The sequence below is a fragment of the Triturus cristatus genome, chromosome 12, assembly GCF_964204655.1.
Source record: "Triturus cristatus chromosome 12, aTriCri1.1, whole genome shotgun sequence".
NCBI classification, from domain to species: domain Eukaryota; kingdom Metazoa; phylum Chordata; class Amphibia; order Caudata; family Salamandridae; genus Triturus; species Triturus cristatus.
Genome location: NC_140595.1, coordinates 311,497,089 through 311,523,798, shown reverse-complemented (window position 1 = coordinate 311,523,798; position 26,710 = coordinate 311,497,089). Strand labels below are relative to the sequence as shown.

The following is a 26,710-nucleotide window of genomic DNA, read 5'->3' as shown; positions in this document are numbered from 1 at the left end:
CAACACCACCCCCAAGATGATCAACGCCCCCACTGGAGGTGGAACAAAATCTCAGAGACCAGCTAGGCGAACACCCTCAACACCTCCAACCCTGCTACCGCCACCAACCTCAAACAGGTAGTGAAAAACTACTAGGCCTGGCTCACCATCATTAGGGATTTTCCAACCCGGCTGCCAGCAAGAACACCATCACACCTGCTTTGCTACAAACATGCCCACTTCTTCCACAACAAGATCGCAACCATATACAAAAACTTCGAACCCCAACCCACACCTACGGATTTCCTGGAAAGATACACAACCACAATCTCCCGACCTACGTGTCCCCTGCCCAAATTCGCTTAGAATTTGGCTTACAAATGTAGTCAGTGGAAAGGAGGGCGGCATACATAAAAAGCTGGCACAAGATTAGAGGAGCTGAGCCAGAAACATTAAACTCACATTTCTGCAGCGAATTGGCATGCCACGAAACTTCACCCACTAGAGAGTACCTGCTGAATTAATCATCAAAACTGGTGCTAACTCGTCTATGGGCCTCCTCTACAACCCATCAGAGCTTCAAGAAGGAAGTAGACAATGCAACAAAAACTATATCTATAATTGAAGTCAAAGAAACACTGGCTAAAAGGCCACACGACTGCCCAATGCTTAATGACTATAAAGTTCTTAAACCACAAACGTATTTAAGCACAGGTTTTAAAATAAAGATAAAAGAAAAATTCTTAAGGCTACGCTTAGGTATTTTACCGATCCTCCAGCACCTACCCTCCTGGAAAAGGTCATCAGGAGAGCATACTTGCCATCTCTGTTGAATGGGATGTGAGGATCTTGTGCATGTCATCTGTATTTGCCCAAGTCTAATGGACATTAGATGTACTCAACTTCATCCAACTTTTGAATAGAGTGGTATGAGGACTTGTAGGCCAGCAGGGAAGCTATGCTTCAACCCTATTGCAATCCAACTGAACTGCCAACTTACAAAGTTCTTTGGCATAGTGGAAAAGAGATTGCAAGTTACAAAGTGTATAGTGATTGGCTGAATTGCACTGGTTATGTTTATATCTTGATGCAATAGCACATTAATTTGGCATTTTGGACTCGGTATATTGATGTGGCTAATTGCACTGATTATGCGCACATCTTGATGCATCGGCACTTTAACTTTGCATAATTCTCTGCTCCTAACATGTCATATGAGGATCGAGACCAGGTGTGGGCTTCCCCTCATGCCACATTATTAATAAACCCCCTGTTAACGAACTGTACATTCTGGTGCATCTGCACATGGTGCATAAATCAAAAAGATAGATGGATTTTATGTGGTTTTAAGGTAATGTTCTAATTTTTTATTGTGAGTTTTAATTAACTGAACAACAAACTTACTACCAACTCAACTACCAACTCAACCACTGGCACGAACAACACACTGAGCACCTGGAACATCCTCTCCACCCAGGACACAACCTCCACCATGAAATCCATCCACTTGGGAGCTCCCACACATCCATGTCTGTGCCACATCTTCAACCGTGGAAACCAAAGGATCAGCCAGGAACTCACAGCCCTATTCAACACCTCTATCACTAACGCAACATTTCCCGACACCTGGAAACACACCGAAGTCAGACCACTGCTCAAAAAACCCACCACTGAACCGAGCAACCTAAAAACTACCAGCAAATCTCCCTGCTCCCATTCACAGTGAAGGAACTAAAAAAGATCAGCAACAATCAACTCATGACACACCCGGAGCAGAACCAGCTTCTCAATCCGGCTTCCGCAGCAATCACAGCACCAAAACTACTTGATCACAGCCACCAACGACATTCGAACCCTCCCGACCGAGGAGAAAGAGCAGCTTTAATACTACTTGACCTGTCTGCAGCCTTCGACACCATATCCCACCACACACTGATCGAAAGACTCCACCACATCGGCATGCAAGGGGACACGCTTAGACAGATCACCTCCTTCCTCACCAGAAAAACCCAAAGGCTCCACCTCCTACCTTTCACCTTTGAACCCAAGGGTGATTAGCTGCGCTTTATAAATCCTGATTGATTATTGCGTGTCCAGGTGAGCATGGGAATTATGGGTGGCCAGAACTTGTGGAGTTTTACTGCATGGAATTCCGCTGAGTTACATGAAAACTCAGCGAGATTCCGAGAATGGGCGGAAATCGCCATTTCACGCTTCTTGTGCTGATTTTTAGTGCCAGGAGCTCATTCCATGCTGAAAGATCAGCTTAAGCGGCATCACGTGACCCGCCAGAGTGTGCCGCTGCTCTAGTTACTTTTGCTGCCACTCAAGTAGATTTTATACTTGAGTGGCAGTTTTCTCACCGCGAGCAGTTGCGACCGCCTGCATCGGGAAAATCTCACTGGGTGCCCTTCTAGCTTCTGAAAATCATGCTAGGGGATGCCATTTCTTGCTGGCACTCACCAACTTACATTGACAAGCCGTGCGCCAGAAAAAACTCCACCATGTGGCGGTTGGCGGAGTTTGTCCGGAACTCCGCATTACACCCGCAACGCGGAGTGACCAAATCTCCGTCAACTATACAGGTGGAGTGGAATTTATTGCCCACTCCTAATGCGAATCAGCATGACTAAAAAACATTGCCCGTTTCATTTTGCGGATATTTAAAACTGTTCAAAATAGCATGTGCGCAAGAAACGTCCTAACAGTCATGTCTCCTACAAGGTTCTGGGTATGAGGCATATTATTTTATATTTATGAGAATGAGGATAAAATGGGTAACTTTGTTGACGTTTTCTTGTTGTAGTATTGAGAGCACTGTTGTTCAAATCAAATTACACCTGTTTAAATTGCAAATAATGAACAGGGCATTTTAATCTGATGTCAACAGAAAACTTTCTCTGACGTGGAACATATCGTCTTTAGCTTTAAAGTTGTCCAATTGAAATCCCTAAGATTGTTCCTACGTAAGTTTGCATCTCCAAATGTCGATTGCTATTTAACAAAAAGCCAGGTCTCTCATTGAATTGGACACTTGCCCTGCAATACCTGTACAGGAGTTGATCAGTCTCATTCACAGCTGTTTTACCCCATGTTCTGAGAGAGAATTCTACCAGCGTCATAACCTTTAGAAGAAACTTTCTGGCCATTCTTCAAAAACCAAAGTACATTATCATAAATCCTGCCAGAGATGTGTGAGCCTTGGTGGATCCCTGGGACTCCCTCTGTACCTTCCTAAAGCCTCTCCTTCAAGGAAGGACCTGAAAGCCATGCCATGCCATGAGTAATGGCTATTCATGCTGTCGCTCAGTGTCTAAAGCTCATTCAGCATGTTTCAGTAATAGTTACATTCAAAATTTGAAAGGGAATTCCCTCACCTTCATGGGACATCCATCATGCAAATTACAGAATGTGCTCTTCTGAATGTGCAGCAACTAGAGCAGAAGTCACTGTCTAAGTGAGGGTTTCATTCATGTTTATGGAGCAGATGGATGAAGCTAGTCATCACAGTCAAGAATTTGTTTTCAGATAAGTGGGAAGATAAAGATTGACAGTCAAGGTTAAAAAACAGATATTCAAGAGTTGTGGCGAAGAAAGTTAGGAGAGGGTTGGGTGGAGTTAGCAGGAAAGGACAAGTCTGGAGTGGGATTATTAAACAAGGATTACTGAAGGATCTTTGAAGGGTTTTAGAGACTTCTCCGTGGTTTCAAATTCTGACATTTAGTGGTTTGAAATCTTGATTAACAGGAACATACAGCACTGGCTATTTATGTTTTTGTTAGCCTTTCTATGATGCATGCAGCCTGATTCCCAAGGCCTTGAATGACTACTGTTTTCAGTCCTGGTTTTCAATCCTGGTTTAAGAGTTTGTCTGGGATTGCCATTTCTATTTTCAAAAGAATTGTAATTCTGACTGTCAGGAAGGAGTATGAAATCCTGATCTTCAGAAGTGTTCCTCAGGAATGCTCCAGCCTTGGCCCATATCACTCACAGTCCAGGCCATGGTAGATATACAGTGATGGCCACGATGGCTGTTTATTCGTGACCAGAAGCCTCATCAGTAATTAGTCTTCTTTATGTCAAGGACACTCATTCATTTTTGTCATGGGGTCAAATTAGACAATACTCATTCACTTGTAATAATCAGTGCCTCAGGCAATTGAAATTATGGTACGCAAAACTCAATTGCTTGATACGTTTGACAAATTGAAATGTGGTCAGAACTTAGTTGACACTCTGCTGCTCTGTGGATTTGTTTATAGGTCCCCAAAGGGTATGCTACATTGACCCTAAAATCCTTTGTTGTCCCAGTACTGGAACTCAAGGACCTGAGAAAAGGACTGAAATGCTTCTTCTGTGGTATTCCTGAACTGAACCCATAGGAAGTCCACTCTCATGTCATAGGTAACTCAGGTGTGATCTGTACACCAATGCTTATGCATATCCAAACAACAGTGCTTTCTAACTGTGTTCCACAGACAGTACATACATTTACAATTCTCAGTAGAACTACAGATGTCAGCATTTCTCACTCAGTCCATAATTCATTTTCATGGTTAATGCCCTGATTACAAGTTGGACGCATTCAAATTCAAATTCACTTTATTTCGGGAACAAATGTGATCATAAAAGTACACAAGATAAACATAACATTCTAACTCTTCTAGCGAATAGTAATATATAAAAAGGAGTTAAAAAGAAAATGAATATTACAACCAGCATGAAGCAAAACTCTAGAGGTATAAAAATGTACCTCGAAACAGGCAGTAAATCACACACAGGCGATTATCTTGCAAAGCAGAAGGATACAAATAAAGTGCAGTGCATAGTGCCAAGATCACAGAGTAAATTCATTAAGGTGCATGTAACTTTCCTCCAGAAATTAAACCATCCAGCTAAAACATTAATGATTTTCTTGTGCTGACTGCACATTTCAGAAAAGAGCAAATATTAATGCAGTTAGATGTGGAATCTAGTTGTTGTAAAAACACAAGGGCTAATCTTGAAGTTCTGATCCCCCGGTTTTGTATAATCGGAATTAAGAACTTTTTTGTGAGGTCAATAAAAAATTTGCATCAGAATGTAAAATGGAAAAGACTTTGCAGGAAGGATACGTCACATGGACATCACAAGACTTTTGAAAAATCAAATTGGGCAGGGGAAAACCGGGATGTCACCTCACAAATCCTAACCAAAATCTTGTAAGCAGTAACCTATCCCATGAGCCAACGACGCACTCAAGGTAAGGCTCCAGGGGTGCAAAGCTGAACCTACGCATACACTCTGATGGACCATTTTTGAATTCAAGGTCCTCCCTCAGTGTTTTCGACCTAGCATTAAAGGCAGTTTTAGTCCACAAGTATCTGTTTTTCACATGGAGGAGGGGTTGGTGGCGAGGGACGGCCTACCTAGCTTTGTTAATTTGGTTTTGATATTTTCAAACCAAAGGGTTTTCATGCCTTTTTTGCAGGTGAAGCAGCCATTAATAATTTCTCAATTTAGCGAGGCATGCAAGTTAGCCCAGATAGACCCCACAGAAGCAAGGGAGGCAACTTGATGGCATCTTCAACGTACTCCATCCTAAGCTCCTAATGAACTATAAAGGTGAAACATGCAGGTGGAACATACAATAATCGCCTGGGCACCCTATTTTGCTCCACTTGGAGGGGGCTAGTGTTCAAATACCCCAGACACCTGTGCCATAGGAAAGGGTCGGAAGGCTCTTCCTGTAGACTTTCAATAGAGGGGCTACATGTTTTCTCCAAATACGTTTGGTCAGATTGAAGATGCAGCCCACCATATTTACACATTTCTGCCTCACCTTACCTATACAAGGTCCCAAGTTATTCCTTGCATCCATGTGTATCCCCAGGTATAATGTTATGTTATGTTAAAAGTATTTGTAGAGCGCACTTACACCAAACAGTTTCATGGCGCTGAGAACGGGAAGGCGACAGTGGTATGATGACAGAAGCTTTATACATATGCCTGAGAGAACAGAAGGGTCTTAAGGAGAGTTCTGAATGGGCGTAAGAGGTTAGTGACCTCAGTTCAAAAGGAAGAGAATTCCAGAACTGAGGGGCCATGAAAGTGTAACTTAGGCAACTGTGTTTTTTCCGTTTAAATTAGGGGGTGGTGAGCAGGTTCAGATGGGAGGATCAAAGTTCGCGAGAGGGGGCATAGCGATGGATCCTAGACGAGATGAATGCTGGACTGTGACCGGCAAGGGCTTTAAAGATGGTACAGCCCAGTTTGAATGCACCGCGTTTGGCCACCAGAAGCCAGTGGAGGCTCTTCAACAGGGGGCGGACATGTTGGTGTCTGGGTTGATGGAAAATGAAATTCGCATGCGCTGACTGCCAACAGACAACGTCCCTCTGGGCGCTACGTTAAATATTCACAAAAGCGAATTTGGAGTGTTAATGAAGGTTGAATCAATGAAATTGATGCTTCGTTTGTTTCAAAGTTCTTGAGCAAAACTTTATTGGTAATCCATAAATTGTATGCGGGAAACATCCAAATGTAATTAACTCGCTGTTTGAACTTAATCCCCGCTCTTAAGCGTGATCCCAATGCATTTCGGGCACACTGGGCCCTTCGTCAGGGGAATCTGAATAACAAAAAAAATATATATATATAACTGAGTGTTACAATGAGGGGTCATGCCATACCGACAAAAACATTATATACAATAAGCCTGAATAGGTTAGTGAGAATAGAGACCCGTGCAAACAGTACGTCAGTGCAATTGATCTGGAAATCATAAAAAAAACGTCAGTCTGGTTTGTGCAACAATATCACTACATGATCTCATTGGTGATGGTTCTAGGCGGTGTTGAATTCGTGAACTCACTCATTAGATGTGAAATTTAGGAAAATGAGCCTGCTGTCTGCCGTTTTGATAGAAAAGACGTGAATTGAATATGCGCGCCAAAATAGAATGAAAAACATGCTGTGAGGGCGTCAGTACCATGCCGGTGAAAGACGAGATTCATTGTTTTCAACCAAAAAGGTGCTGTTAAGCGTGCTCTATAACGTGCGTGATAAAAGAACATGCATTGTGAACTGACTTCGTCGGAGAAGCCGGTAATGTTTAAACTTGAAGCCTGTTGTTCGCGAAAGAAAAAGTGACGATTTGTGCCATTAAACAAAAAATGAAAACAACATGAAAACATGCTCCGGTTCAAATTGCTCGGGAAGGAAATAACTATATAATAACCGCCGGTATTAAACCGTGCGAGCAGAAATCATCTTGAAAAGAAGAAACTTCATACCTGTTGAGTTCGTTTGTAATGAACATCGATTCTGCGTGAAGTTTGTCGGTGCTTCAAGATGGAAAATGAGCCTGGCTGCTTGGTTTTGAACCAGTTGCAGACGGCGGAGTTGGTAGGCCGGAATGCCGACATAGAGCGAGTTGGCGTAGTCGATACGAGAGATGACCAATGCCAAAAGAACTAAGGTCAGGGCCTCGGTGGCCAGGAATCTACAGATCTTCCGGATTCTCCGTAGGTGGAAGCAGGTAGATACCACCGCGCTAAATCTGAGATTTCATTGACAGGTCGTTGCTGATTATGACCCCTAGGCTTTTTATGGATTCTGCTGGGCGAGGGGGACTGCCTAGAGAAGGGGGCCAGAAATTAGAATTCCAGGGGTTGGAGGTGGCGCCAGTCAGGATCAGCTCAGTTTTGTCGGGGGTGAGTTTTAGCTGGTTGGTGTACATCCGTTCGCTAATAGAGCTCATGGTGGATTGAAAGTTGGAAACTGAGGTGCTGGAAGAGTCAATTTCGAACACCAACTGGAGGTCGTCAGCATAGTTAAAAGTTACAACTCTACTTTTGCGTAAGGACCTAATCAAAGGTAGCATGTGTAGATTGAACAAAAGGGGTGAGAGAGAGGACCCCTGGGGTACCCCGCAGGTCAACCTAACTTTCTCGGCTGAAAAGTTGGCGAGACGGACTGCCTGGAATCAATTGTGTAGGAAGGAGGAGATCCACCTCAGAGCCAGGCCCTGGATGCCAGCATTGCTGACACGATCGATCAGGAGATCATGACGATCGTGTCAAAAGCGGCTGACACATCCAGGAGTATCAGGGCCTGGGTGATGTTTTTATCGGCCCCCTTCCTAAGCTCGTCCATGACTTCTAGGATGACTGATACCGCAGAGTGTGGTGGTCTGAATCCTGCCTGCTGGGGGTCGGGGAACTGAGATTGCTCAATGAGTGAGTGAGCTAAGACAGTTTGCTATGTGGGCCTCTAAGATCTTACTAAGGTAGGAGGGTAAAGAAATAGGACGAAAGTTGCTCAGGATCAAGGGGTCAGCATTGGGTTTCTTTAGGATCTGGACAATTTCGGCATGTTTAAAGGTGTCTGGAACAGTGCCTTGTTTAAGAGAATTGTTGAGGAGTGAAAGGGGCGGGTCTGGGCAGGTAAGGAAAGCCTCTTGTAAAATGTGAGGGGGGCAGCAGTCGGTAGGAGAGCCTGATCCGACTTTTTTTAGTAAGGCGAAAATCTCTTCCCTGGAGAATTAGGGGATATGATCCAACATATGGGGATTTTTGCATGTGATGGAGGGGGCGGTTGAGAGTGTGGAAGTAGGGATGCTGCTTTTAATGGTGGCAATTTTCTCAATGAAGTATGAGTTCAGGGAATCACATAGTGATTGTGAGGGGACGGATTTTGCTATCACTCTATCGGGTTGTGAAAGCTCGTTGACAATAGAGAAGATGTCCATGGTCTTAGTGGCCGAGTTCATGATTTTCGAAGAGAAGTATGTTGCCTTGGTCTGGAGGATAGAGTTTTTATAGTCTTTTAACAGGGATACATAGGTGACTTTTTTATCTGGGGCATAATCTTGTCTCCAACTGCGCTTGGCTTGCCTGAGTTCTAGCTGTTTTATTTTCAGGTCGTCAGAGAACCAACGTTGGGCATCATGAGGGCATTTGAGTTTGGTTCTTTTAAAGGGGGCGACACTGTTACTGGCTGATTCAAGCCATTGCTTGATGCTAGTTACCTGATTGCAAAGGGAAACTTGTTCGGTGGGTGATGTGGCTTTTAGTAATGTACAAAAGTCACTAATATTGGCCCGATTCCAGTTTCTAGTCAGGTGGCTGCCCGTCAGGGAAGGTTTAGTGAAGGGGGTACAGGCTATACCGAATGTGATAAGGGAGTGATCTGACCATGTGCATGGGGAGATTAGAGGTTGTGGGATTTCCAGGTTGGCGGTCCAGTTCATACCGGATAGGAGATCCGTGAATTCTACGGAGCAGGTGCTCTTCTGTGCGTCCGTGGGCCAGTAATTGAAGTCTCCGATAATAATGATCCTGACATGGTTAATGATTAGTTGGGAGATCATTTCACCTAGCAGTTGGGGAAAAGAGGGCATGTGGTGGGGAAGTCGGTAGAAGAGAGCACAGATAAAGGGGGATTGGGGCGATTCGAATTTCAAGATTAGACTGTCGACTGAGGGTATGCCGCCGATCCCTAGAGCAGTGACCCTGAGCTTATGGTGGATGATGGCTGCAACCCCGCCCCCGGGCTTCCCCGGGGGCCTATTGGCCTGAAGTATGTAAGAAATCCGATTGGCCGCACTCTGCTCGTCCTACCAGCGTGTTACCCCAAGGAACTGTGGTCCATGTAGTAGCAACGGCGAATACGCCTGTGCCAAAGTGTTCGATGAAAGTAAGTGCCGCGTTAGCCATCCCTGGACACGTGTTTCGAGGTAGTTGCCTCTCGTCAGCAGGGAGTAGGTGAGTGTGTGGGGTTGCCGCGTAGACTGCCAACAAAGTATTATCAGGTAAAGTACCACTCATAGCGCACAGGTGCTGGTCCAGGGCTCGTCAGCCCAAATGGCTCAAGGGAGCTTTAATGCAAGAAATTCGATTGGCCGCACTCTGCTCGTCCTACCAGCGTGTTACCCCAAGGAACTGTGGTCCATGTAGTAGCGACGGCGAATACGCCTGTGCCAAAGTGTTCGATGAAAGTAAGTGTCGCGTTAGCCTGAAGTATGTAGTAGCCTATGCAATGATATCAGGCCCAGACTCGGTAGTGAGCCATGTTTCAGACAAGAGAAGTATGTCTGGTTTGTCGGAGTCAAGGAGCTGAAAGGTTTCGAGTTGGTGCTTAACCATCGAACGGGTGTTTAAGTAGCTGACTGCCAGGGACCCTTCTGCCCGAAGCTCGGGGTGGTAGGTTCAGGTGGGTCTATATGGGAGGCGGGAGAACCCTGCTCAGCAGGTGTGGCAGGGAACTCTGGGAAGGAATCTCTGAGGTTGAGAATCCCTGTTTTGTTGATAAGAGCCCTAGCACTAGTGCTGATGGGCCAGTTATCATGTAGGTTTCTCAGCTCAGATGCTGTGTAGGCAATAAAATGGGCATAGTGTTCGGCCCCTAGCCCCGGCCGCGGACGGGCACCGACGGGCTTGCGTTTGGCGTGCCTGCTGCGTGCGTCCGCTGCGCGAGATGAAAGGCATGCCAGCCAAATAGTGCTGAGAGAGCTAGAGCGCTGACCAGTGGCTCCGCCCCTAGCAACCCCCAGCTGCCTCGAGTGGAGAATCAGAGGTGTCGGCACCCTCCACGGCCAGCGGGAAAACCCCGTGGTGGACCGGGATGCCGGTGTTTGATCCAGGGGGGAGGCGAGTGCGAGGTAAGATTCAGGCGGAATTAGGTGATAGTAGCGCTAAGTTAAAAGCAGCATTAAACGTTTTAAAATAGTTCTAAATAAGATCACCAGTTCGATTTTTTTTTTTTAATGCACAGATGTAGACTTTTTTTAAAAACACAGATTCAATTTTCAAGGAGCACAATTTTCAAGTTTTAAATGCACAAAGTTAAAAGTACAAACTCTCGGCTTAGTAATCAAGCGAGATGGTAGGCATTAGAAGGAGCAACTGACATATGTCTGCGCGCGTCCCTCTATAGTCTATAGTCTGGGAAACAGGTTGAACATTCAAATCAATGCCCTGTGCCTTGTAGTTTCTTGCCTTGCATACCATAATAAAAGTCTTCGCTTGATTGGTAACCAGGCCCATGTCTCCATAAAAGATACAAATTCTTACATTAAGACCACTGGGCGTTCTAGATAATAAAACCACATCATCTGTGTATAATAAAACTGGGACCTTTTTTCTGCCAATTGAGGGGGCATCCAAAACTGTACTGGAGAGGGCTGCACCAAGACCGTTGATGTACAGAAGAAACACTGTAGGGGCCAGGACGCAGTCCTGATGCGCCTCTATCCACATCTCACAACTATCTGTCTATTCACTTGATGACCCAAACTTCACTGACACTGACAGGTCAAAGTGAAGAGCTCAAGAACTGCAACAGGTCATCCTCCTCCCACAGATCAGATAAAATCTCCCAACGTTTCAACTTGACCACGTTGTCGAAGGTGCAAGAGAGATCCATGAAGGTCAGGCAGACCGAGCCCTGCCTAGGGACAGTATATTTACTGACCAGCAGATGTAAGGCATTGCTCCATAATGCTGAGTGTCTTCCGAAACCCATACTGCACCTTCTAAAGTGTGTCCATCGCCTTGATCCAAGAAACAAGGCACTCCAGGACTACTCCCCCGGCCTGCTTCACTGCAGAATCCAACAGTGATATTGATCGAAAACATCCAGGGGATTGCAGGTTACCCTTCTAAAACACTGGCACTATAACAGCTTTGTGCCATGTTTGTTGGAGACCCACTTTGCATACAGCATTAAAAGAGTTACAGAGCAGAGAGGCCTAAAGGTCTGGCTCCGATTTATACAGGTCCATAGGGACACCATCCAGGCCCGGTGCTTTCTTGGGTGAACTATTAATTGCCTCCAAAACTCTCTAGTGTGTGAATTCCAAGGCTAAAGGAAAGGCCACCTCAAGCTGTAAACCTCCTTAAAGTGGTCAACCCAGACTACTGGGCTGATGATAGTGACAACAGAGTTGGGCTTAGTGTGTCTTTACACAATCCACATGCTTCCAACCAAAAAGCCCTGGTGTCCTTCAGCCTAAATGCCACTAGCAGTTTACCCCAGGATTCATTTTGCAGTTCCATGTTCCTGTTCTGTAATGCTGCCTTACATTCCACTCTGCATCTTTGCATTTTATGTAGATCCCTGAGTAACTCTTTTAGGGGCTCGTGAAGTAACGTAAATGCCGTAAATGCCTTCCCACAAGGCTGGTCAAACCATTTGGTTTATGGGGACCTGGGTTTACTGGTCTTCAATAACAGCCCATTGACCAACAAATTCAGCTGAACAAATGAACTGGCCCTCTCACTATAAGGGGCAGACTCAGTAAGGCAGATGAACACCAGGGTCAAATGTTGTGAACACAAGTTCGCCAAAAGGGTGCTCAGGTCTGCATTTCTCCACCCCAAGTGCAGGCCCTGGGACTTAGTTGTTAATGAGTCTGAAGCCACACTCTTGACTCCCCACACACTCCTTGGCAGACAAATATCTAGGCATAGGGGATTATGGTCACTATAAATGCTGGGAACAATTGATGCCCCAGCCACCGAAGCCAGCAATTCTCGTGTGACAAAAACATAGTCAATGATGGAAGAGTATTAGCTCCTCTCAAAGGTGGATTTGTCTGAGTACAGTCACAGACCTCATTTACATGAACCAAATCAAATCTCTTAATCGGATGGAGCAGTGCAGGACCTCACCAGTCTCCTTGCAGGTGATTGTGCTCTAGACCGATAACACCAAGGCAATGGTCATCTGCTAGCTGTGTCAACCCTAGTTTAGCATTAAAATCCCAACCTAAATGATATCATATCCTTTGTGCAATTAAGAACGTTTGACTTCCATGTCCACAATAACATCATATACTATATTAAAATGTGTTACATTATCATTCTCAAAGAAACCATTTTGAAAATTTACAAAAACAATATTTTTATCATTAGGCCAGTAAGAAGAAGTGATTGGAATAAAATGCAGGCAGAGGGAATCACACTGATTCTACAATCCAGGGTGATTTTGATCCAAGCCATTAGCCCAGCCCTAGCTCTGCCCGACGATGACGGGACTGCGGAAACAGAGTAGGGGCACTACCCTTCAAGGCAAAGATTCCTGGAAAATATAGTATCATGGTTATGAATAAAGTTGGCCCACCCCTCTCAACTCATTTTCTCGCTTAATCAGCAAGGTTCCTAAAAAGAGCCTTGATGGCGTGGGCATGTATAACTGACACCACAGGATCCTTTGCAGAGGGGATTTGGGGGAATTATTCATAGAGTGGCCCCCATTAACAGGCAGTTCTTGGAAAGGGCTAGGTTCATGTTGTAGTATGGACTCATTTCTCCTGGATTTCTCAACAGGCCAGTTCTTAGTCACATTACGGGAAGCCAGTCAATCATTATCTGACAGATCACCTAGAAGAGAAAAAAGATTTTACACAGGTATACTGAATAAGGATGGCTGTGCAGACTTGGGTTGGGAAGGCCCCTCCCTCCCATAGTGGCTCATAGCCAGATCATTATAAAAATAGCTCAGGGGAAGTATCTTGACTTTGCTGGGGTTAGTGTGCCCTTGCCTGGAAGCCCAGATGAGATCACAGGCGAACCTGGGATTCCTGAATGTAACAATAATGCAATCCCCACCAAATTCTTTGGGCATCTCTCCCACCCATCCCACTCTCCTTGCCATAAGACTCTCAGGGGAAATGTGCAGTCTTTTTAATTAATCCTACCACAGATTTCTTAGCTTCAGGGATCAACCCAGGGCATTAGCCAGGATGATTACATAAGGGCAGCCTTCGGGTGGCAAATCACATCAGGACGCATTTTGTAGGTGGAAGCCTCCTTGATGGGGGATTGCCAGGAAATACTCAGGTGGCTTGAACCTCCTACATGTGGACCCCTTGAAGCAGGTACAGGTGCAGTAGCAGATGTTTGATGAATGTCCACAGCAGGTGAAGCAATAACTCCAGGTGCAGCATGATTGTTTGCTGAACCTGCCCCTTCGCCCTCCTCGGTTGGCGGCACCCCAGTAGGTTGATTGGCAGCTAGATGGGGGATTAAACAGCCTAATTTGACTCCAATGGCCCCCAGTCAGGCGTAAATTGGTTCAAGCTTACTTAGAATAGAGTCCTTGAGGTCGCAATAAAGTGTAGTTATATTCCCCAGGAGAGTGCCCTGTTTCGCTGGCCCCTTGACAAGCTTCAGGGTAATATTTGAGACACAGGGCCTTTTTGGTTTAGATCCAGCAGATGCTTTCTCCCTTTTGCCTGACAAGCCCTTAGTGGCTATACCACTATGTTGGACTTTAGGTGCACCTCCTGGCATCTATGATAACGGTGAGGCATCAACAGTCACTGCCTCAACAGCCTTAGGAATTGACACCATGGCCGAGGCACCACATTTGCCACAGGAACGACCGTTAGGGGTGCCCTGCCAGGTTGGTACTGGGCTAGTAGCAACACCGGGAGGAGAGCGGCAGGTGGCATTCCTCCAGCTCAATCTCCCAGTACAGCCCGCTATAGACAACCATCCAAAACTGAGTAATAACAAAGCAACAGTACCTGAAGAGGATCATGCGAAAGAGGCATGGCCCAGCCTTGGACGGTTGCTGACGGGGGCAGACAGGCTCACTCTTGGCCCGGTCTTCAAATGGATGCGGCCCGCGTGCATCCTGCGCTGCAGGATGCCTCCGGTGCTCTGCTGCGTCCCAAGTGACGGCCAGGAAAGCTGGGAGATGAAGTCCCACCCAGGCGAGTATGGCAGCGACCTTAGGCGGGCAGTTTGCGGGCAGGGAAACAGGCTTAGGACGCATAATTCCAACTTGCCCAAACCCCCGTTCGAGCAGCACTGGGAAGTAAAAGTGGTGCGTAGTTTACCACACCCAGTAATTACAAGGCGAGGTAAAGCTCTCACCCCAACAATTTTCAGTAGGTTTATATCAGCAGGTTAGACATGCTTATATATATCACAGAATATTTAAATAAATATTTTAGATATTTGAGTGAAAAGCATAATAGTCTACATGTTGTGCTCTATTTTGCAAGAGACAATAGTTATCACACCAGTTAAATTCCACACCCCGGGCTATCATAATGAACAGGCGCAATAAATATCCCACTCCCCACCAGGGCACTTATAATCCAGACCTTAAAGTAGCTCACAAGATATATTTTCTATACCCATTTTGGTGATCCAGAGAGGTTGACTAGCTATTTATCTGGGGGATAACAGTTATGCAGCACTACATGGTGTGGAAAATGCATTTACACAATTACTTATTCTCTTTTTCCTTTAATACTAGAGTACTATAAATCTAACCAGTAGGCACTGCATCACAGAAATAATGAATAAGACCTTTTGGAAAGAACAGAATTCATTACCTACTTCTTCAGTGACAAGATGCTTCTTCTCTGTCTTTTTATTGATAATGTGTCCTAGCATGCAACATAGGAATTCAAACCCACCTTTTGCTGTTTGTTCTCGAACATCTCCATAATAAACCTTCTGAGAGAATGCAGGGGGGTTGTCATTTTCATCGACCACTGTGATTATCAGTTCTAGTGGGTCATCATACTCAGTGCCATCATCATTCACCGCAGAAATGTAAATCAAGTACTGAAAATTAAATCACAGCAACACACATGATAAAAAGCAATTAGTTAAAGATAGTCAACAAATGCTAAAATTTCTATCCGTATTGTGCACCTGCGCAGGGACTCATTGAAGTTTCAAATATTGGTAGCAGATTGATGGTAATCACTAAAGAAAAATAATTTAAAACAATGTGCTCAGTAGGTAATGTTTTTTATTCCATTTGAATGCATGTAGATACATTTGATGTCTAACCTCTAATCACAAAGGATATCTCACAAACTTTATCTGTAGATTATCAAGATACATTAGGAAGAAATACTTGTTTTGTTTTCCAACTAATTCATCCTCTCCACCCGCTATGTGGCGCCACCAAGGGCCGTCACTGTATCTAATACTTTCTGGAGCATACAAACCAACCTTAGCCAACCAGATCTTGCGCGTTCAATCATCACATGTGTATGGAAGATAGCTGTGCCCATTATTAAATAAATGTACGATCTAGATGTCTGACTTATCTAATTGACGAATGAAAATGACCTGAAAGCTGAAAATGAGATGATTAGTTGCAAATAAAGTAGATTATTTGTAGTGCTTGTTTATGAAAAAAATTATGTCCAGCCATCAAAGTTGATACATAAGTCTAACAGCTCAGATCCCCTCCAGTTCCAGATGACAAGGTGAAAGTACACTCCTTCACATTTCTAACATCTGTCCAAAAAAGTAGTAATCCGAATGAGATCATGGTTGTTTCTTCATTCTGCCTCTGAAAAGCTTTGTCAAACTTTAATGATGAATTGTGAAGAATGGCCGGTAATTGTAAATATGGAGTGTAGGCAAAGACTGGGAGTTTATAATTAAATGCCTTATCCTGTTTTAATTCCATAGCTGTCAGAAAGCACTACAACTCCCATTAAGAAAGAAAAAAACAATGGAAACAAAACAGTGGTAACTTAATGTGATTATTCAGAGGTCTACAAGATTCCAAAAATGCAGCTCACAAGTCCTCCTTTCTTCCAGCTACAGTAGAGGTAAATATTCATTTGAGTCTATCATTTTGCATAATCTGTAGTGTCTGTGCTCCGCTTGGACAGGAGTAAGAAAGTTTTCAGGTGAAAAATGCAGGTGTTATCGACTCTTCTGTGTTTGCTTCTTTGTAAAAGCTAAAATCTACCTAGGTGAAATATGCGATTAACGACTTAAAATGTTTACACTATGTACATACAATTTCTCTGTAGTTTATTGACAATATGAATCAGTTGTTTCTTGGCCAGTGTGGGACATGGTGTCTGCTTTGTTGAGTGGAGCTTATGCCTCAGTGGCACTTGAGGTGAGATGATGATCAAGACTCACTTCATACTAGCCTAAGTGAGCCCACAACGGGTGCTGAAGTAAATCACTCACATATGACAGACTTCATTGATCTTGCGAAACATTCTCTGGCCTGGATATGAAGCACGAACCTGGTTATGATGATGGAAAGTGTGGCAATTGGTTTATACTTTGGTTAGCGAGGTGTGGCTCACTGGTTAGAGGCGGCGGACCCGTAAGCAGAGAATTGGCCAGGGACCAGGGTTCAATTCCCGACGCGGCAGGGTTGTGGACCAGGGTCAAAACGGACTCGATAATTCTCGCCTCGGTACCTACTCTAACCAGGAACACACTCGGCAACTCTGGGCATTAAGCTTGCCTCATCTCTACAACGGCCCCCCACAGATGCTGGGGATGCCTGGTTTCACCTTGGAGATACCCAGAAAGGGACCATCTCACAGGGATAGCCAGGACGGGTTCCCCAGCAGTCTATAGCGCCGGGACACCTCCTCGTGAGGTAGCTGTTCGCGCTTTACAAATATCAGTATTATTATTATTATTATTAGCACTGAGATACCTTCTTCTATCTTGATTGTGATGCCCAAAAACACAGGTGGTTTGAGAAAAGGAATGATTCGACGGGTGGACTTCTACTTGTAAATCTTGGGTGTCTAGGCCTCTGGATAGTGAGTGCAGGCTTAGTGAACATAGACTCTCCCGTGGTTAATCCCACCTTATTAACAGCACACAAACTGTACTGAGCTACAACATTGCCACTAGTAGTGTCTTAAGTCAGTCACTGGAGTTGGAAACAAATGGACATTGGTGTGATGAAAAATGAGGCTAGAATGTCTGCTTCCTGCCTTGCAGAATATCATGCTTCTATACCTAAAATTCATCCAAAAGTGCTTTTTTTACTATCAAAGTATGGGTAAGGCCTTAAAAACAATGACAATAGCATTCTTGAGTAAAGATATGTCAGGTGTGTCAACATTAATGCAGATCTAGCTAAAGAATCCAGTGCTTTTGGTAGACCTGCTGATATGGAAGTTTCTAGGTTTTGTGTAAGTGGACGCAAAGATCGCTTTCTTTGCTTGGAAGTGTGAGGAAACTGGCTATATTTGCAGGTTCCCTCCTCATGTTTTGACCCCATTAGGAGTACTAGCTGCTGGCTCTTTGACTCTGAGGCTTGTTGACCAAATATTAGGGCCAGTGTTCTAACCCATTACAAAATGTATGTTAAATTGGCAACCCCCATTTGGCATTAGCAGACTTATTTATAAGTCCCTAGCATATGGTACCAACGGTACCCAGGGTAGGTAAGACAATAAAATGGTTCCCAGCCTGCCACTGCAACCCGGAAGAACAGTTTTAAACTGCTAGTTCAACGTTGCCAGTTAAATCAATTGTAAACACCCCACTTCTGTTAACAAAATATGTACGTCTCCCCTAAGAAAGGCCTATGGATCCCTACGGCAGGGACTGTATATTCTTAAGTAGGACATATACTTTTAAAATCTCTTGACAGCAAGACTTCTAAATAGTCGGTTTTGATGTGGAAAAGTTAGTAGCCATATTAGCTAACACAGAGTTACTTGCTGACCTCTCAGCCTGGGTAACTTCTGAATGGGACTACTAAAATGGGCACTTCAAGGTATCAAATTAATCATGGCATTAAACCCGACTTGAGGCCCAAGTTGAATTTAATGTCGCTTTTAAGGAAAGGCAGTTTTTAGAAAGTTGGCCCTCTGCTACTCAGTTTGTAGAGTGGCCTCACACAGTTGATTGCCGCCAGGCGGCTTTTTGCCGCCTGGAGAGATGTGTGAATGACTCCCGCTACAGAGACCGCTACAGAGAGATTGTTACCACCCTGTAGGCAAATTGACTGTTATGCAGTGAGGCTGGTTAGGCTTCACTATGCAATACTCTCACAATACCCCACAATACATCCTTTGGATTCACACTAATAAATCCCTGTCTCAGGTCTAGTGGGGAACACAGAGTAGAAACAGGCCACTATAGTAAGTTGCATTTTTCCTGACTCATAGGGTCCAGTTCCAGGGTTGCTCTGGCTGTCCCTGGTGCTGAAACAGGAGCTGTGGAGGGGCTGGTTTTACCACTCAAACGGTGAGGAAATGGATGCAAAAAGTCCACAAAGGGGCACTGGGTTGGTCAGCTGAATGTGGTGAGAAGTTCTCTAGAGCTGCAACATCGAGTGAAGGTAGTGGTAGTCGGTTTGGCCACCCACAAGCCTTGGCCGCGGTAAGGTCAGCATGAAGATATTTTGACGTTCGGAGACCTAGGGGAAAGAGGTAGCTACCCAAAACTTGCTGGAGGTAACGACAACGTATATCACAATGCACTGGACCATCTCATTTTGGGTGATGCCTCAGAGGGCCCGATGGCCAGCGATTCTTTGGTTCCGGAAGTGTGCTTTAACCTGTGTGCTGCAGGGGAACTAGTGCCACTAGTCGAAAGGAATCTGGCGTTGCCTTTTGCACTCAAAGGGGTCCCTCTGTCTGGGGGAATCGGTCTTTGGTCGGGACGAGTCACAGTCATACACTTACAAGTGGTTGCCACAGATGCAGAGCATTGTGCCCATTTTTGTGCCGGTCCTAAAGGCGCAGACTCAGGTCTCTTCTTTGTCCTCTGTTGTAATTCAATTCAGAACTGAGCTTTTGGTGCCAGGGTTGCCTCTTAAATTCTAGATTTAGGGGTGTTCTGGATGTGTGTGCAAGTAGCCAATGGGCTACTAGCCCCAGCGGCTAATCCACCCCTGAGGTGACCACATATGGAGTTGTGTGGCACCTTTGCTACCCAGAACCCTCAATTCTGCCACTTTTAGAAATTGCACAACCTTCCTTGGCTGAACAGACCAGGTAGCCCAACCTAGGGGTGTGGCTAGCTTTCTTGGGGTGTAGATCTCCTGAATACTTGAGTTTCCTGCCTGCCCGGGTGCAATTGTGCCGGCGGCAGGGGGGGTGACTATTTCCTTCTTTGGAAGGCAGCCTGCATGCATATCAGAGGTGGTGTATGAGTTGAAGCTCATGCCTAGATGTGCCACTTCACTAGCCATCCTGTCAGGGAAGGAGGTGTCCCCTCCTACCCGGCCAGGCCTTTGTTTCTGACTCCTGGCAGTGTGCACACCTCCTGGCAGGGGGTCAGATTCCTGTCTTGGTGGTAGCAGCTGCGGGCTGTCAGCCAAGCCACAGGAAAGGCTGGGGCAACCAGACGGGCCAACTCTAAGGTAGCACACATGAGGCCCACCTCAACTTTGTTTTCCTGTCTTAAATTGTGGACATATGTTAGCCAATATTATGCTGAACATTTATTGAATCATGTCCTCATTTTGAAAAAATCCCTTTCTTTGTAAGATATTTTTGTGATTGTGTGACTTTAGGATTTATGCTGTAAAATGAATCTGGTTTGAGTGTTGTTGTTAGTGTGTGTCTGAATGTGTCAGGGACCCTGCAAAGCATGCTCTCTGTCTTTTGATAAATTTCTTATGTTCTGAATTTATTTCTTTGCAATTTAATTTAATTTGATAATAAAACTATTTAAATCCTTTTTTGCTCACTGTTCTGAATCATACTGCCCTAGTCCAATTGTGGGCACACTAATGAAGACGATAGATTGTACGTGTTAAAATTAATAGGTAGAGATATTTGCGTTTGAATTTATTGTGCAACTCTAAGGTAGCCACCTGGGTGCATGTCAAATCAAGTCCGACACAGGAATTATGTTAGGGGTGATGAGGCAAGTTGTTTAATACCAAACATGACATTTTTCAGTGGGATCATAACGAAGCTGGCAACCTCAGGGATGCCCTGGTGCCAGCTAATGTTATCCTGGGACCCCTGATCACTTATAGTAGCCCTTAATGAAAAGAGGCTACTATAGGGATTATTAGCTTGCATTTATATGTCCACACCTTTATTATAATGCACCCTGGCTCCTGGGCTCAGGAGGCCTACCTTAGGGGTGGCTGGCATATATTAATGATAGTGCTTTGACCTTGTCACACATGATGAGGGCAAAGTCGAGTTCAAGTAGTTTGCCCTGCTCATGCAGTCTGCAATGGCAAGAATGCTGTCATCTGTTTACCAGGGTCACTGAGGCTGGCACAACAGTGCTTCAGGTCCTGGTGACTCCTTCAACTCCCAAGCCTTTGGTACAAATGCCCCCCCTTACCAGGGACTTATAAGGGGGTTAAAGGCCTGGCCAATTGGGTTTACCAATTCACACGTGTTAGAAATTGAGTCTCTAGTTGGCAGAGGTTTGCACCCAAGACAGTTATGCAAGTGTATCAGACAGTGAGGTCGCACAACCATACCATAAAATAAACCACCATCCTCACAGGATGCATCAATGTTGCAACCTTACTTGAGAGGGGGAAAGGTCTACTGATTAACATTACCTACAAGTGGTTCATGTAGAATCTTCCAGACTATTAGTACCACTTCTATGAGCCATTACTTGTCCTTTTATCTATTCATTAGTACAGATGTGAATAACAAAAATGCATACACCATCAGCTGCAGTAAGACATTCACAGTGATTTCCATGGGCTGTCACCATATTAATGTCAATGTTGGAATACAGCAGAGTAGTAAATATGTCCAGTAACCTGAATATTAGGCATATTTACCACTCTGCCAGGGGTTCTATGCCAGAATACCGTCTGACATAAATATTGTATCCAAAAAATGGTTTACAAGTGCTTTGGCCAGTTTGATGTAGATTTTCTAATATTAACTCCAGTGTGGTGCTATTTAGGACACAATATTTACATCAGACGATATTCTGACTATGATATTTTGGTAAAAACCAAAGGAAATGATGGACGGAGTGTTGAACATTGCAAACACTCACCCCCAGTCAACTGATCTGGGTTTAATCCATCACCGTTCTTTAGCCCACTCTGCCACCCCAGTTCAGACATGGCCATATGCAAATCAGTCTGAGCCTGTGCCTCATGGGAACAGTCCAGCCCGAACTGCCAAGCCATGTCTTTCCTGGACCGGAAACAAGCTTCCTAGGACCGGTTTCTGGCATTTCAGCCGTCTTCAGCCAGGCTTGCTTGAATCCAGTGGCAAAGTGAGCAAGGGACTCAACGTCTGAGCATACCCTGCCAACTTATGGCAAACAAAGCAAAAACCAAAGGAAATGATGGACGGAGTGTTGAACATTGCAAACACTCACCCCCAGTCAAATGATCTGGGTTTAATCCATCACCGTTCTTTAGCCCACTCTGCCACCCCAGTTCAGACATGGCCATATGCAAATCAGTCTGACCCTGTGCCTCATGGGAACAGTCCAGCCCGAACTGCCAAGCCATGTCTTCCCTGGACCGGAAACAAGCTTCCTAGGACCGGTTTCTGGCATTTCAGCCGTCTTCAGCCAGGCTTGCTTGAATCCAGTGGCAAAGTGAGCAAGAGACTCACGTCTGAGCATACCCTGCCAACTTATGGCAAACAAAGCAAAAACCAAAGGAAATGATGGACGGAGTGTTGAACATTGCAAACACTCACCCCCAGTCAACTGATCTGGGTTTAATCCATCACCGTTCTTTAGCCCACTCTGCCACCCCAGTAAAGACATGGCCATATGCAAATCAGTCTGACCCTGTGCCTCATGGGAACAGTCCAGCCCGAACTACCAAGCCATGTCTTCCCTGGACCGGAAACAAGTTTCCTAGGACCGGTTTCTGGCATTTCAGCCGTCTTCAGCCAGGCTTGCTTGAATCCAGTGGCAAAGTGAGCAAGAGACTCACGTCTGAGCATACCCAGCCAACTCATGGCGAACAAAGCAAAAACCAAAGGAAATGATGGACGGAGTGTTGAACATAGCAAACACTCACCCCCAGTCAACTGATCTGGGTTTAATCCATCACCGTTCTTTAGCCCACTCTGCCACCCCAGTTCAGACATGGCCATATGCAAATCAGTCTGACCCTGTGCCTCATGGGAACAGTCCAGTCCAAAACAGGAATTATGTTAGGGGTGATGAGGCAAGTTGTTTAATACCAAACATGACATTTTTCAGTGGGATCATAACGAAGCTGGCAACCTCAGGGATGCCCTGGTGCCAGCTAATGTTATCCTGGGACCCCTGATCACTTATAGTAGCCCTTAATGAAAAGAGGCTACTATAGGGATTATTAGCTTGCATTTATATGTCCACACCTTTATTATAATGCACCCTGGCTCCTGGGCTCAGGAGGCCTACCTTAGGGGTGGCTGGCATATATTAATGATAGTGCTTTGACCTTGTCACACATGATGAGGGCAAAGTAGAGTTCGAGTAGTTTGCCCTGCTCATGCAGTCTGCAATGGCAAGAATGCTGTCATCTGTTTACCAGGGTCACTGAGGCTGGCACAACAGTGCTTCAGGTCCTGGTGACTCCTTCAACTCCCATGCCTTAGGTACAATTGCCCCCCCCCACACCAGGGACTTATAAGGGGTGTTAATGGCCTTGCCAATTGGGTTTACCAATTCACACGTGTTAGAAATTGAGTCTCTAGTCGGCAGAGGTTTGCACCCAAGACAGTTATGCAAGTGTATCAGACAGTGAGGTCGCACAACCATACTATAAAATACACCACCATCCTCACAGGATGCATCAATGTTACAACCTTACTTGAGAGGGGGAAAGGTCTACTGATTAACATTACCTACAAGTGGTTCATGTAGAATCTTCCAGACTATTAGTACCACTTCTATGAGCCATTACTTGTCCTTTTATCTATTCATTAGAACAGATGTGAATAACAAAAATGCATACACCATCAGCTGCAGTAAGACATTCACAGTGATTTCCATGGGCTGTCACCATATTAATGTCAATGTTGGAATACAGCAGAGTAGTAAATATGTCCAGTAACCTGAATATTAGGCATATTTACCACTCTGCCAGGGGTTCTATGCCAGAATACCGTCTGACATAAATATTGTATCCAAAAAATGGTTTACAAGTGCTTTGGCCAGTTTGATGTAGATTTTCTAATATTAACTCCAGTGTGGTGCTATTTAGGACACAATATTTACGTCAGACGATATTCTGACTATGATATTTTGGTAACACACCCAAAGTGGTGTAACACAGGCCCCTGCAGCCCCCATGGTGTGGGGGAGAGAGCCAAGCTCCAGGGGGCCCTTCAGCACAATACTCTGGCTAGAGAGCTCTTGATTAAGTCCGGAGGGGGGCTCTCCACGTATCTTGCAGGGGGGCCCACTCAAGTTTCATTACGCCAGTGCACACCCCTTCAGGTTCTAGTGACCACTAAGATGGAGGAGATTTTACATCTTCAGAGGATGATCAGGAGGCAGATTGTCCTCTTTACATAGATCAATTAATTGAGGAAATGAATAAGTATCTTTTCGCATTTACTTCGGTTGATTAAGCTTGGACACTTCAAGACATGGAAGCCTCTCTCAGCTGGCATTAAGGCTAGCTGTCCATGGTTCAAACAGGTGCTCCTTCCTGGCATTCAGCAAAGTTGCTCAACAATCTTTTACCCGCAAATAGTACAGGATGACTGGGCATGAGGCCACTCTAACACCGTCAGAGAAGTAGACGCTACATTTAGGAATTTGTTTTTTACCAGCAGCGGCCGGTGCAGGTAAGCGCGGTGAGGCGGGGCGAGGTGCTGCACGGCGGGGGGGGGGGGGGGGGGGGGAGTGGGTTGACAGAAGACATACTAAGAGTTATTTATTTATTTAATTTGCCCTATTCCATCGTCTGTCAACATCCTCCCGCAGCGCCCCGCCCCACTGCGCATACCTGCACTGTTCGCTGCTGGTTTCCCCCCCCCCCCCCTTCCAAATGTCAAAGCAGACTAACATAGAACTGTATAACTGGCACACATTGATGCTATTCTTGCTGTGGATTAATAAAGTGAAGTGATTTTTGCTACGAGTTCTACTGCCTGCTTATGGTTCTGTGCATTTGCACGTGGTCCTCAGCTTTTCCGTTGTTGTTCATGGAAAGTCTTTTCCCTTATTCAAGGGGGAAACTGATAAATAAAATAGGCCATAGAGCAAACACCCTCTCATCCAGGAGGTTGCTCAGCAACATAATTCTGATTCACAGGAAAAAGAAGGTGCAGTCAGATGTTAGTGTAAAGGAGTTCACACATTTCATTCTGGGATATATTTTGCTTCCCAGGGATTGGATGATTTGTCTGGATCCCAAAAAATGCACATTCTACAAGTTCTCAAAAGGAATCCCTACCAGAGGCTTTCAGAAGTTTGTGAATAACTGAAGCCAACCATTTCGCCTTTTTTTTAGTACGTAAACAAGTTAGAGTGGAGAGTCAAATAACATCTTCAATTATCCCTTTGAAAATATCTCTTCTTTGTTCGCAGAATTGCAGCTTGTATTTGAATGTTAAATGGTCCATATTCAACCGAGATCTATTATTCCAGGCGTGATATAATATCATTATTTCAGCACGAACCCAAGAGGGTCAAAAGCTAATGCATCCATTATGGTTGAAGGCAGAGTTTCTCCAGACCATAAAGTCTTTATGAAGATATACTTCCTGCTGTAAATACTTCAGTTTTATCTAGCACATAAAGTTTAACACCTACAACAGCAGATTTGTTCAGATTGACCGTGGTGTGCATCTTGCCTGAATTTCAAACTTCATCAATACTGAAAGATTTTAAGGTATAATTGGCTAGATGTACGAAGCACTGTTCGCAAAATACTGCTCGCAATTTGTGACCAGTATTTTTGCTACCAGTGCAGTATTTGGAAACCGACCTATGTACAAATAGGTCGGTTTGCAAAATACCAATTCCTGATGGGTTGCAAATCAACCCACTTTATTAATATTAATAAGGTGCGTCACAATTTGTGACTTACTTGGAATCGCAGCCATTACAGGGATTGTGGCTGCTGAGGTCAGAAGCCCACAGCCCGCGCCAACAGATGATAAATAAAATTACAATTACACTGTTATTGTCATTTTATTTATTTTGTCTGAGCCTTGCAATACGATAACCATAGGGCGGGGCGGGCGGGGCATATCAGGGAGGAGTCGAGTGCACTCATAAGTGCGCATGTGTGCTTGCCGGCCGTCCTATGCCGGCCAAGCACACATGCTCACTTACGTTTCTCCAACCCGGCTGTGTTACACAGTAGGGTTGGAGAAAAGGCACAGACTCCAATGCACCGTCCGAGCGACAACCGAGGCTCTCTGACCAATCCTGGCTCTGCTCTTATGTCACAGCAGCGTCTGGATTGGGTGTGGAGCCTGTGCCCTGAGGGCCCATCCCCTTCCAGCCCTACAGGGGCAAGAGTAGCAGTGAAGCTGCGTCAGCAGGAGCAGAGTGGAGAGGCAGGTAAGTTTTCTTTTTTTTCCCTTTAATATTATTACAAACCCCCCTCCTCCCTAAACCCCTGCCCTCCCCCGCAGCCGCCCTACTACCTAAGATAGGCGGCGGCCACAAATGCCACCATGTCTGTGGTTGCTTTTAAATAAAGCAACCTTTTTTTTATATAGTGCCCGTTGTCCTTAATTATTAATTTATAACCAAACCTCAGTGTTTGCATCCTCACATTTCAATGAGTCCTGGGAGACTAAGGACATTACTCATCATTTTTAGGTCTCGCCTGACCCAGCGCATGCGCTGGTCTGGCGAGACTTATTGAGAGGGCTCCAAAAAGTGCTGATATCAACGAGAGATGTGTAGTTCCTACAGGGTGGAAAGTCGAAGGGGAATAAAGTTTTCCGGACCCGGACTTTCACCTAGTGAATGTAAGTGCACAAGGGAAGGGAATCCCTTAAGGGTGGAACTGAAACCCTCACACACCCAGCAAGCTAGGTGTCATGCTTCATCATCTGGGTTTTGCTCCTCGTCGGGTCGGCGGT

The 26,710-nt window shown here is 45.1% G+C and overlaps 1 protein-coding gene across 1 annotated transcript in view; it reads right to left on the bottom strand.

The window, feature by feature from the left end:
- Nucleotides 1-26,710, bottom strand: part of CDH16 (cadherin 16) — a 622,060-nt gene that overhangs the window by 366,269 nt on the left and 229,081 nt on the right. Inside the window, exon 9 of the mRNA XM_085637354.1 lies at nucleotides 15,395-15,545. Within this exon, the coding sequence (XP_085493480.1) occupies nucleotides 15,395-15,545 (151 nt within the window). The remainder of the gene's footprint in view (nucleotides 1-15,394; nucleotides 15,546-26,710) is intronic.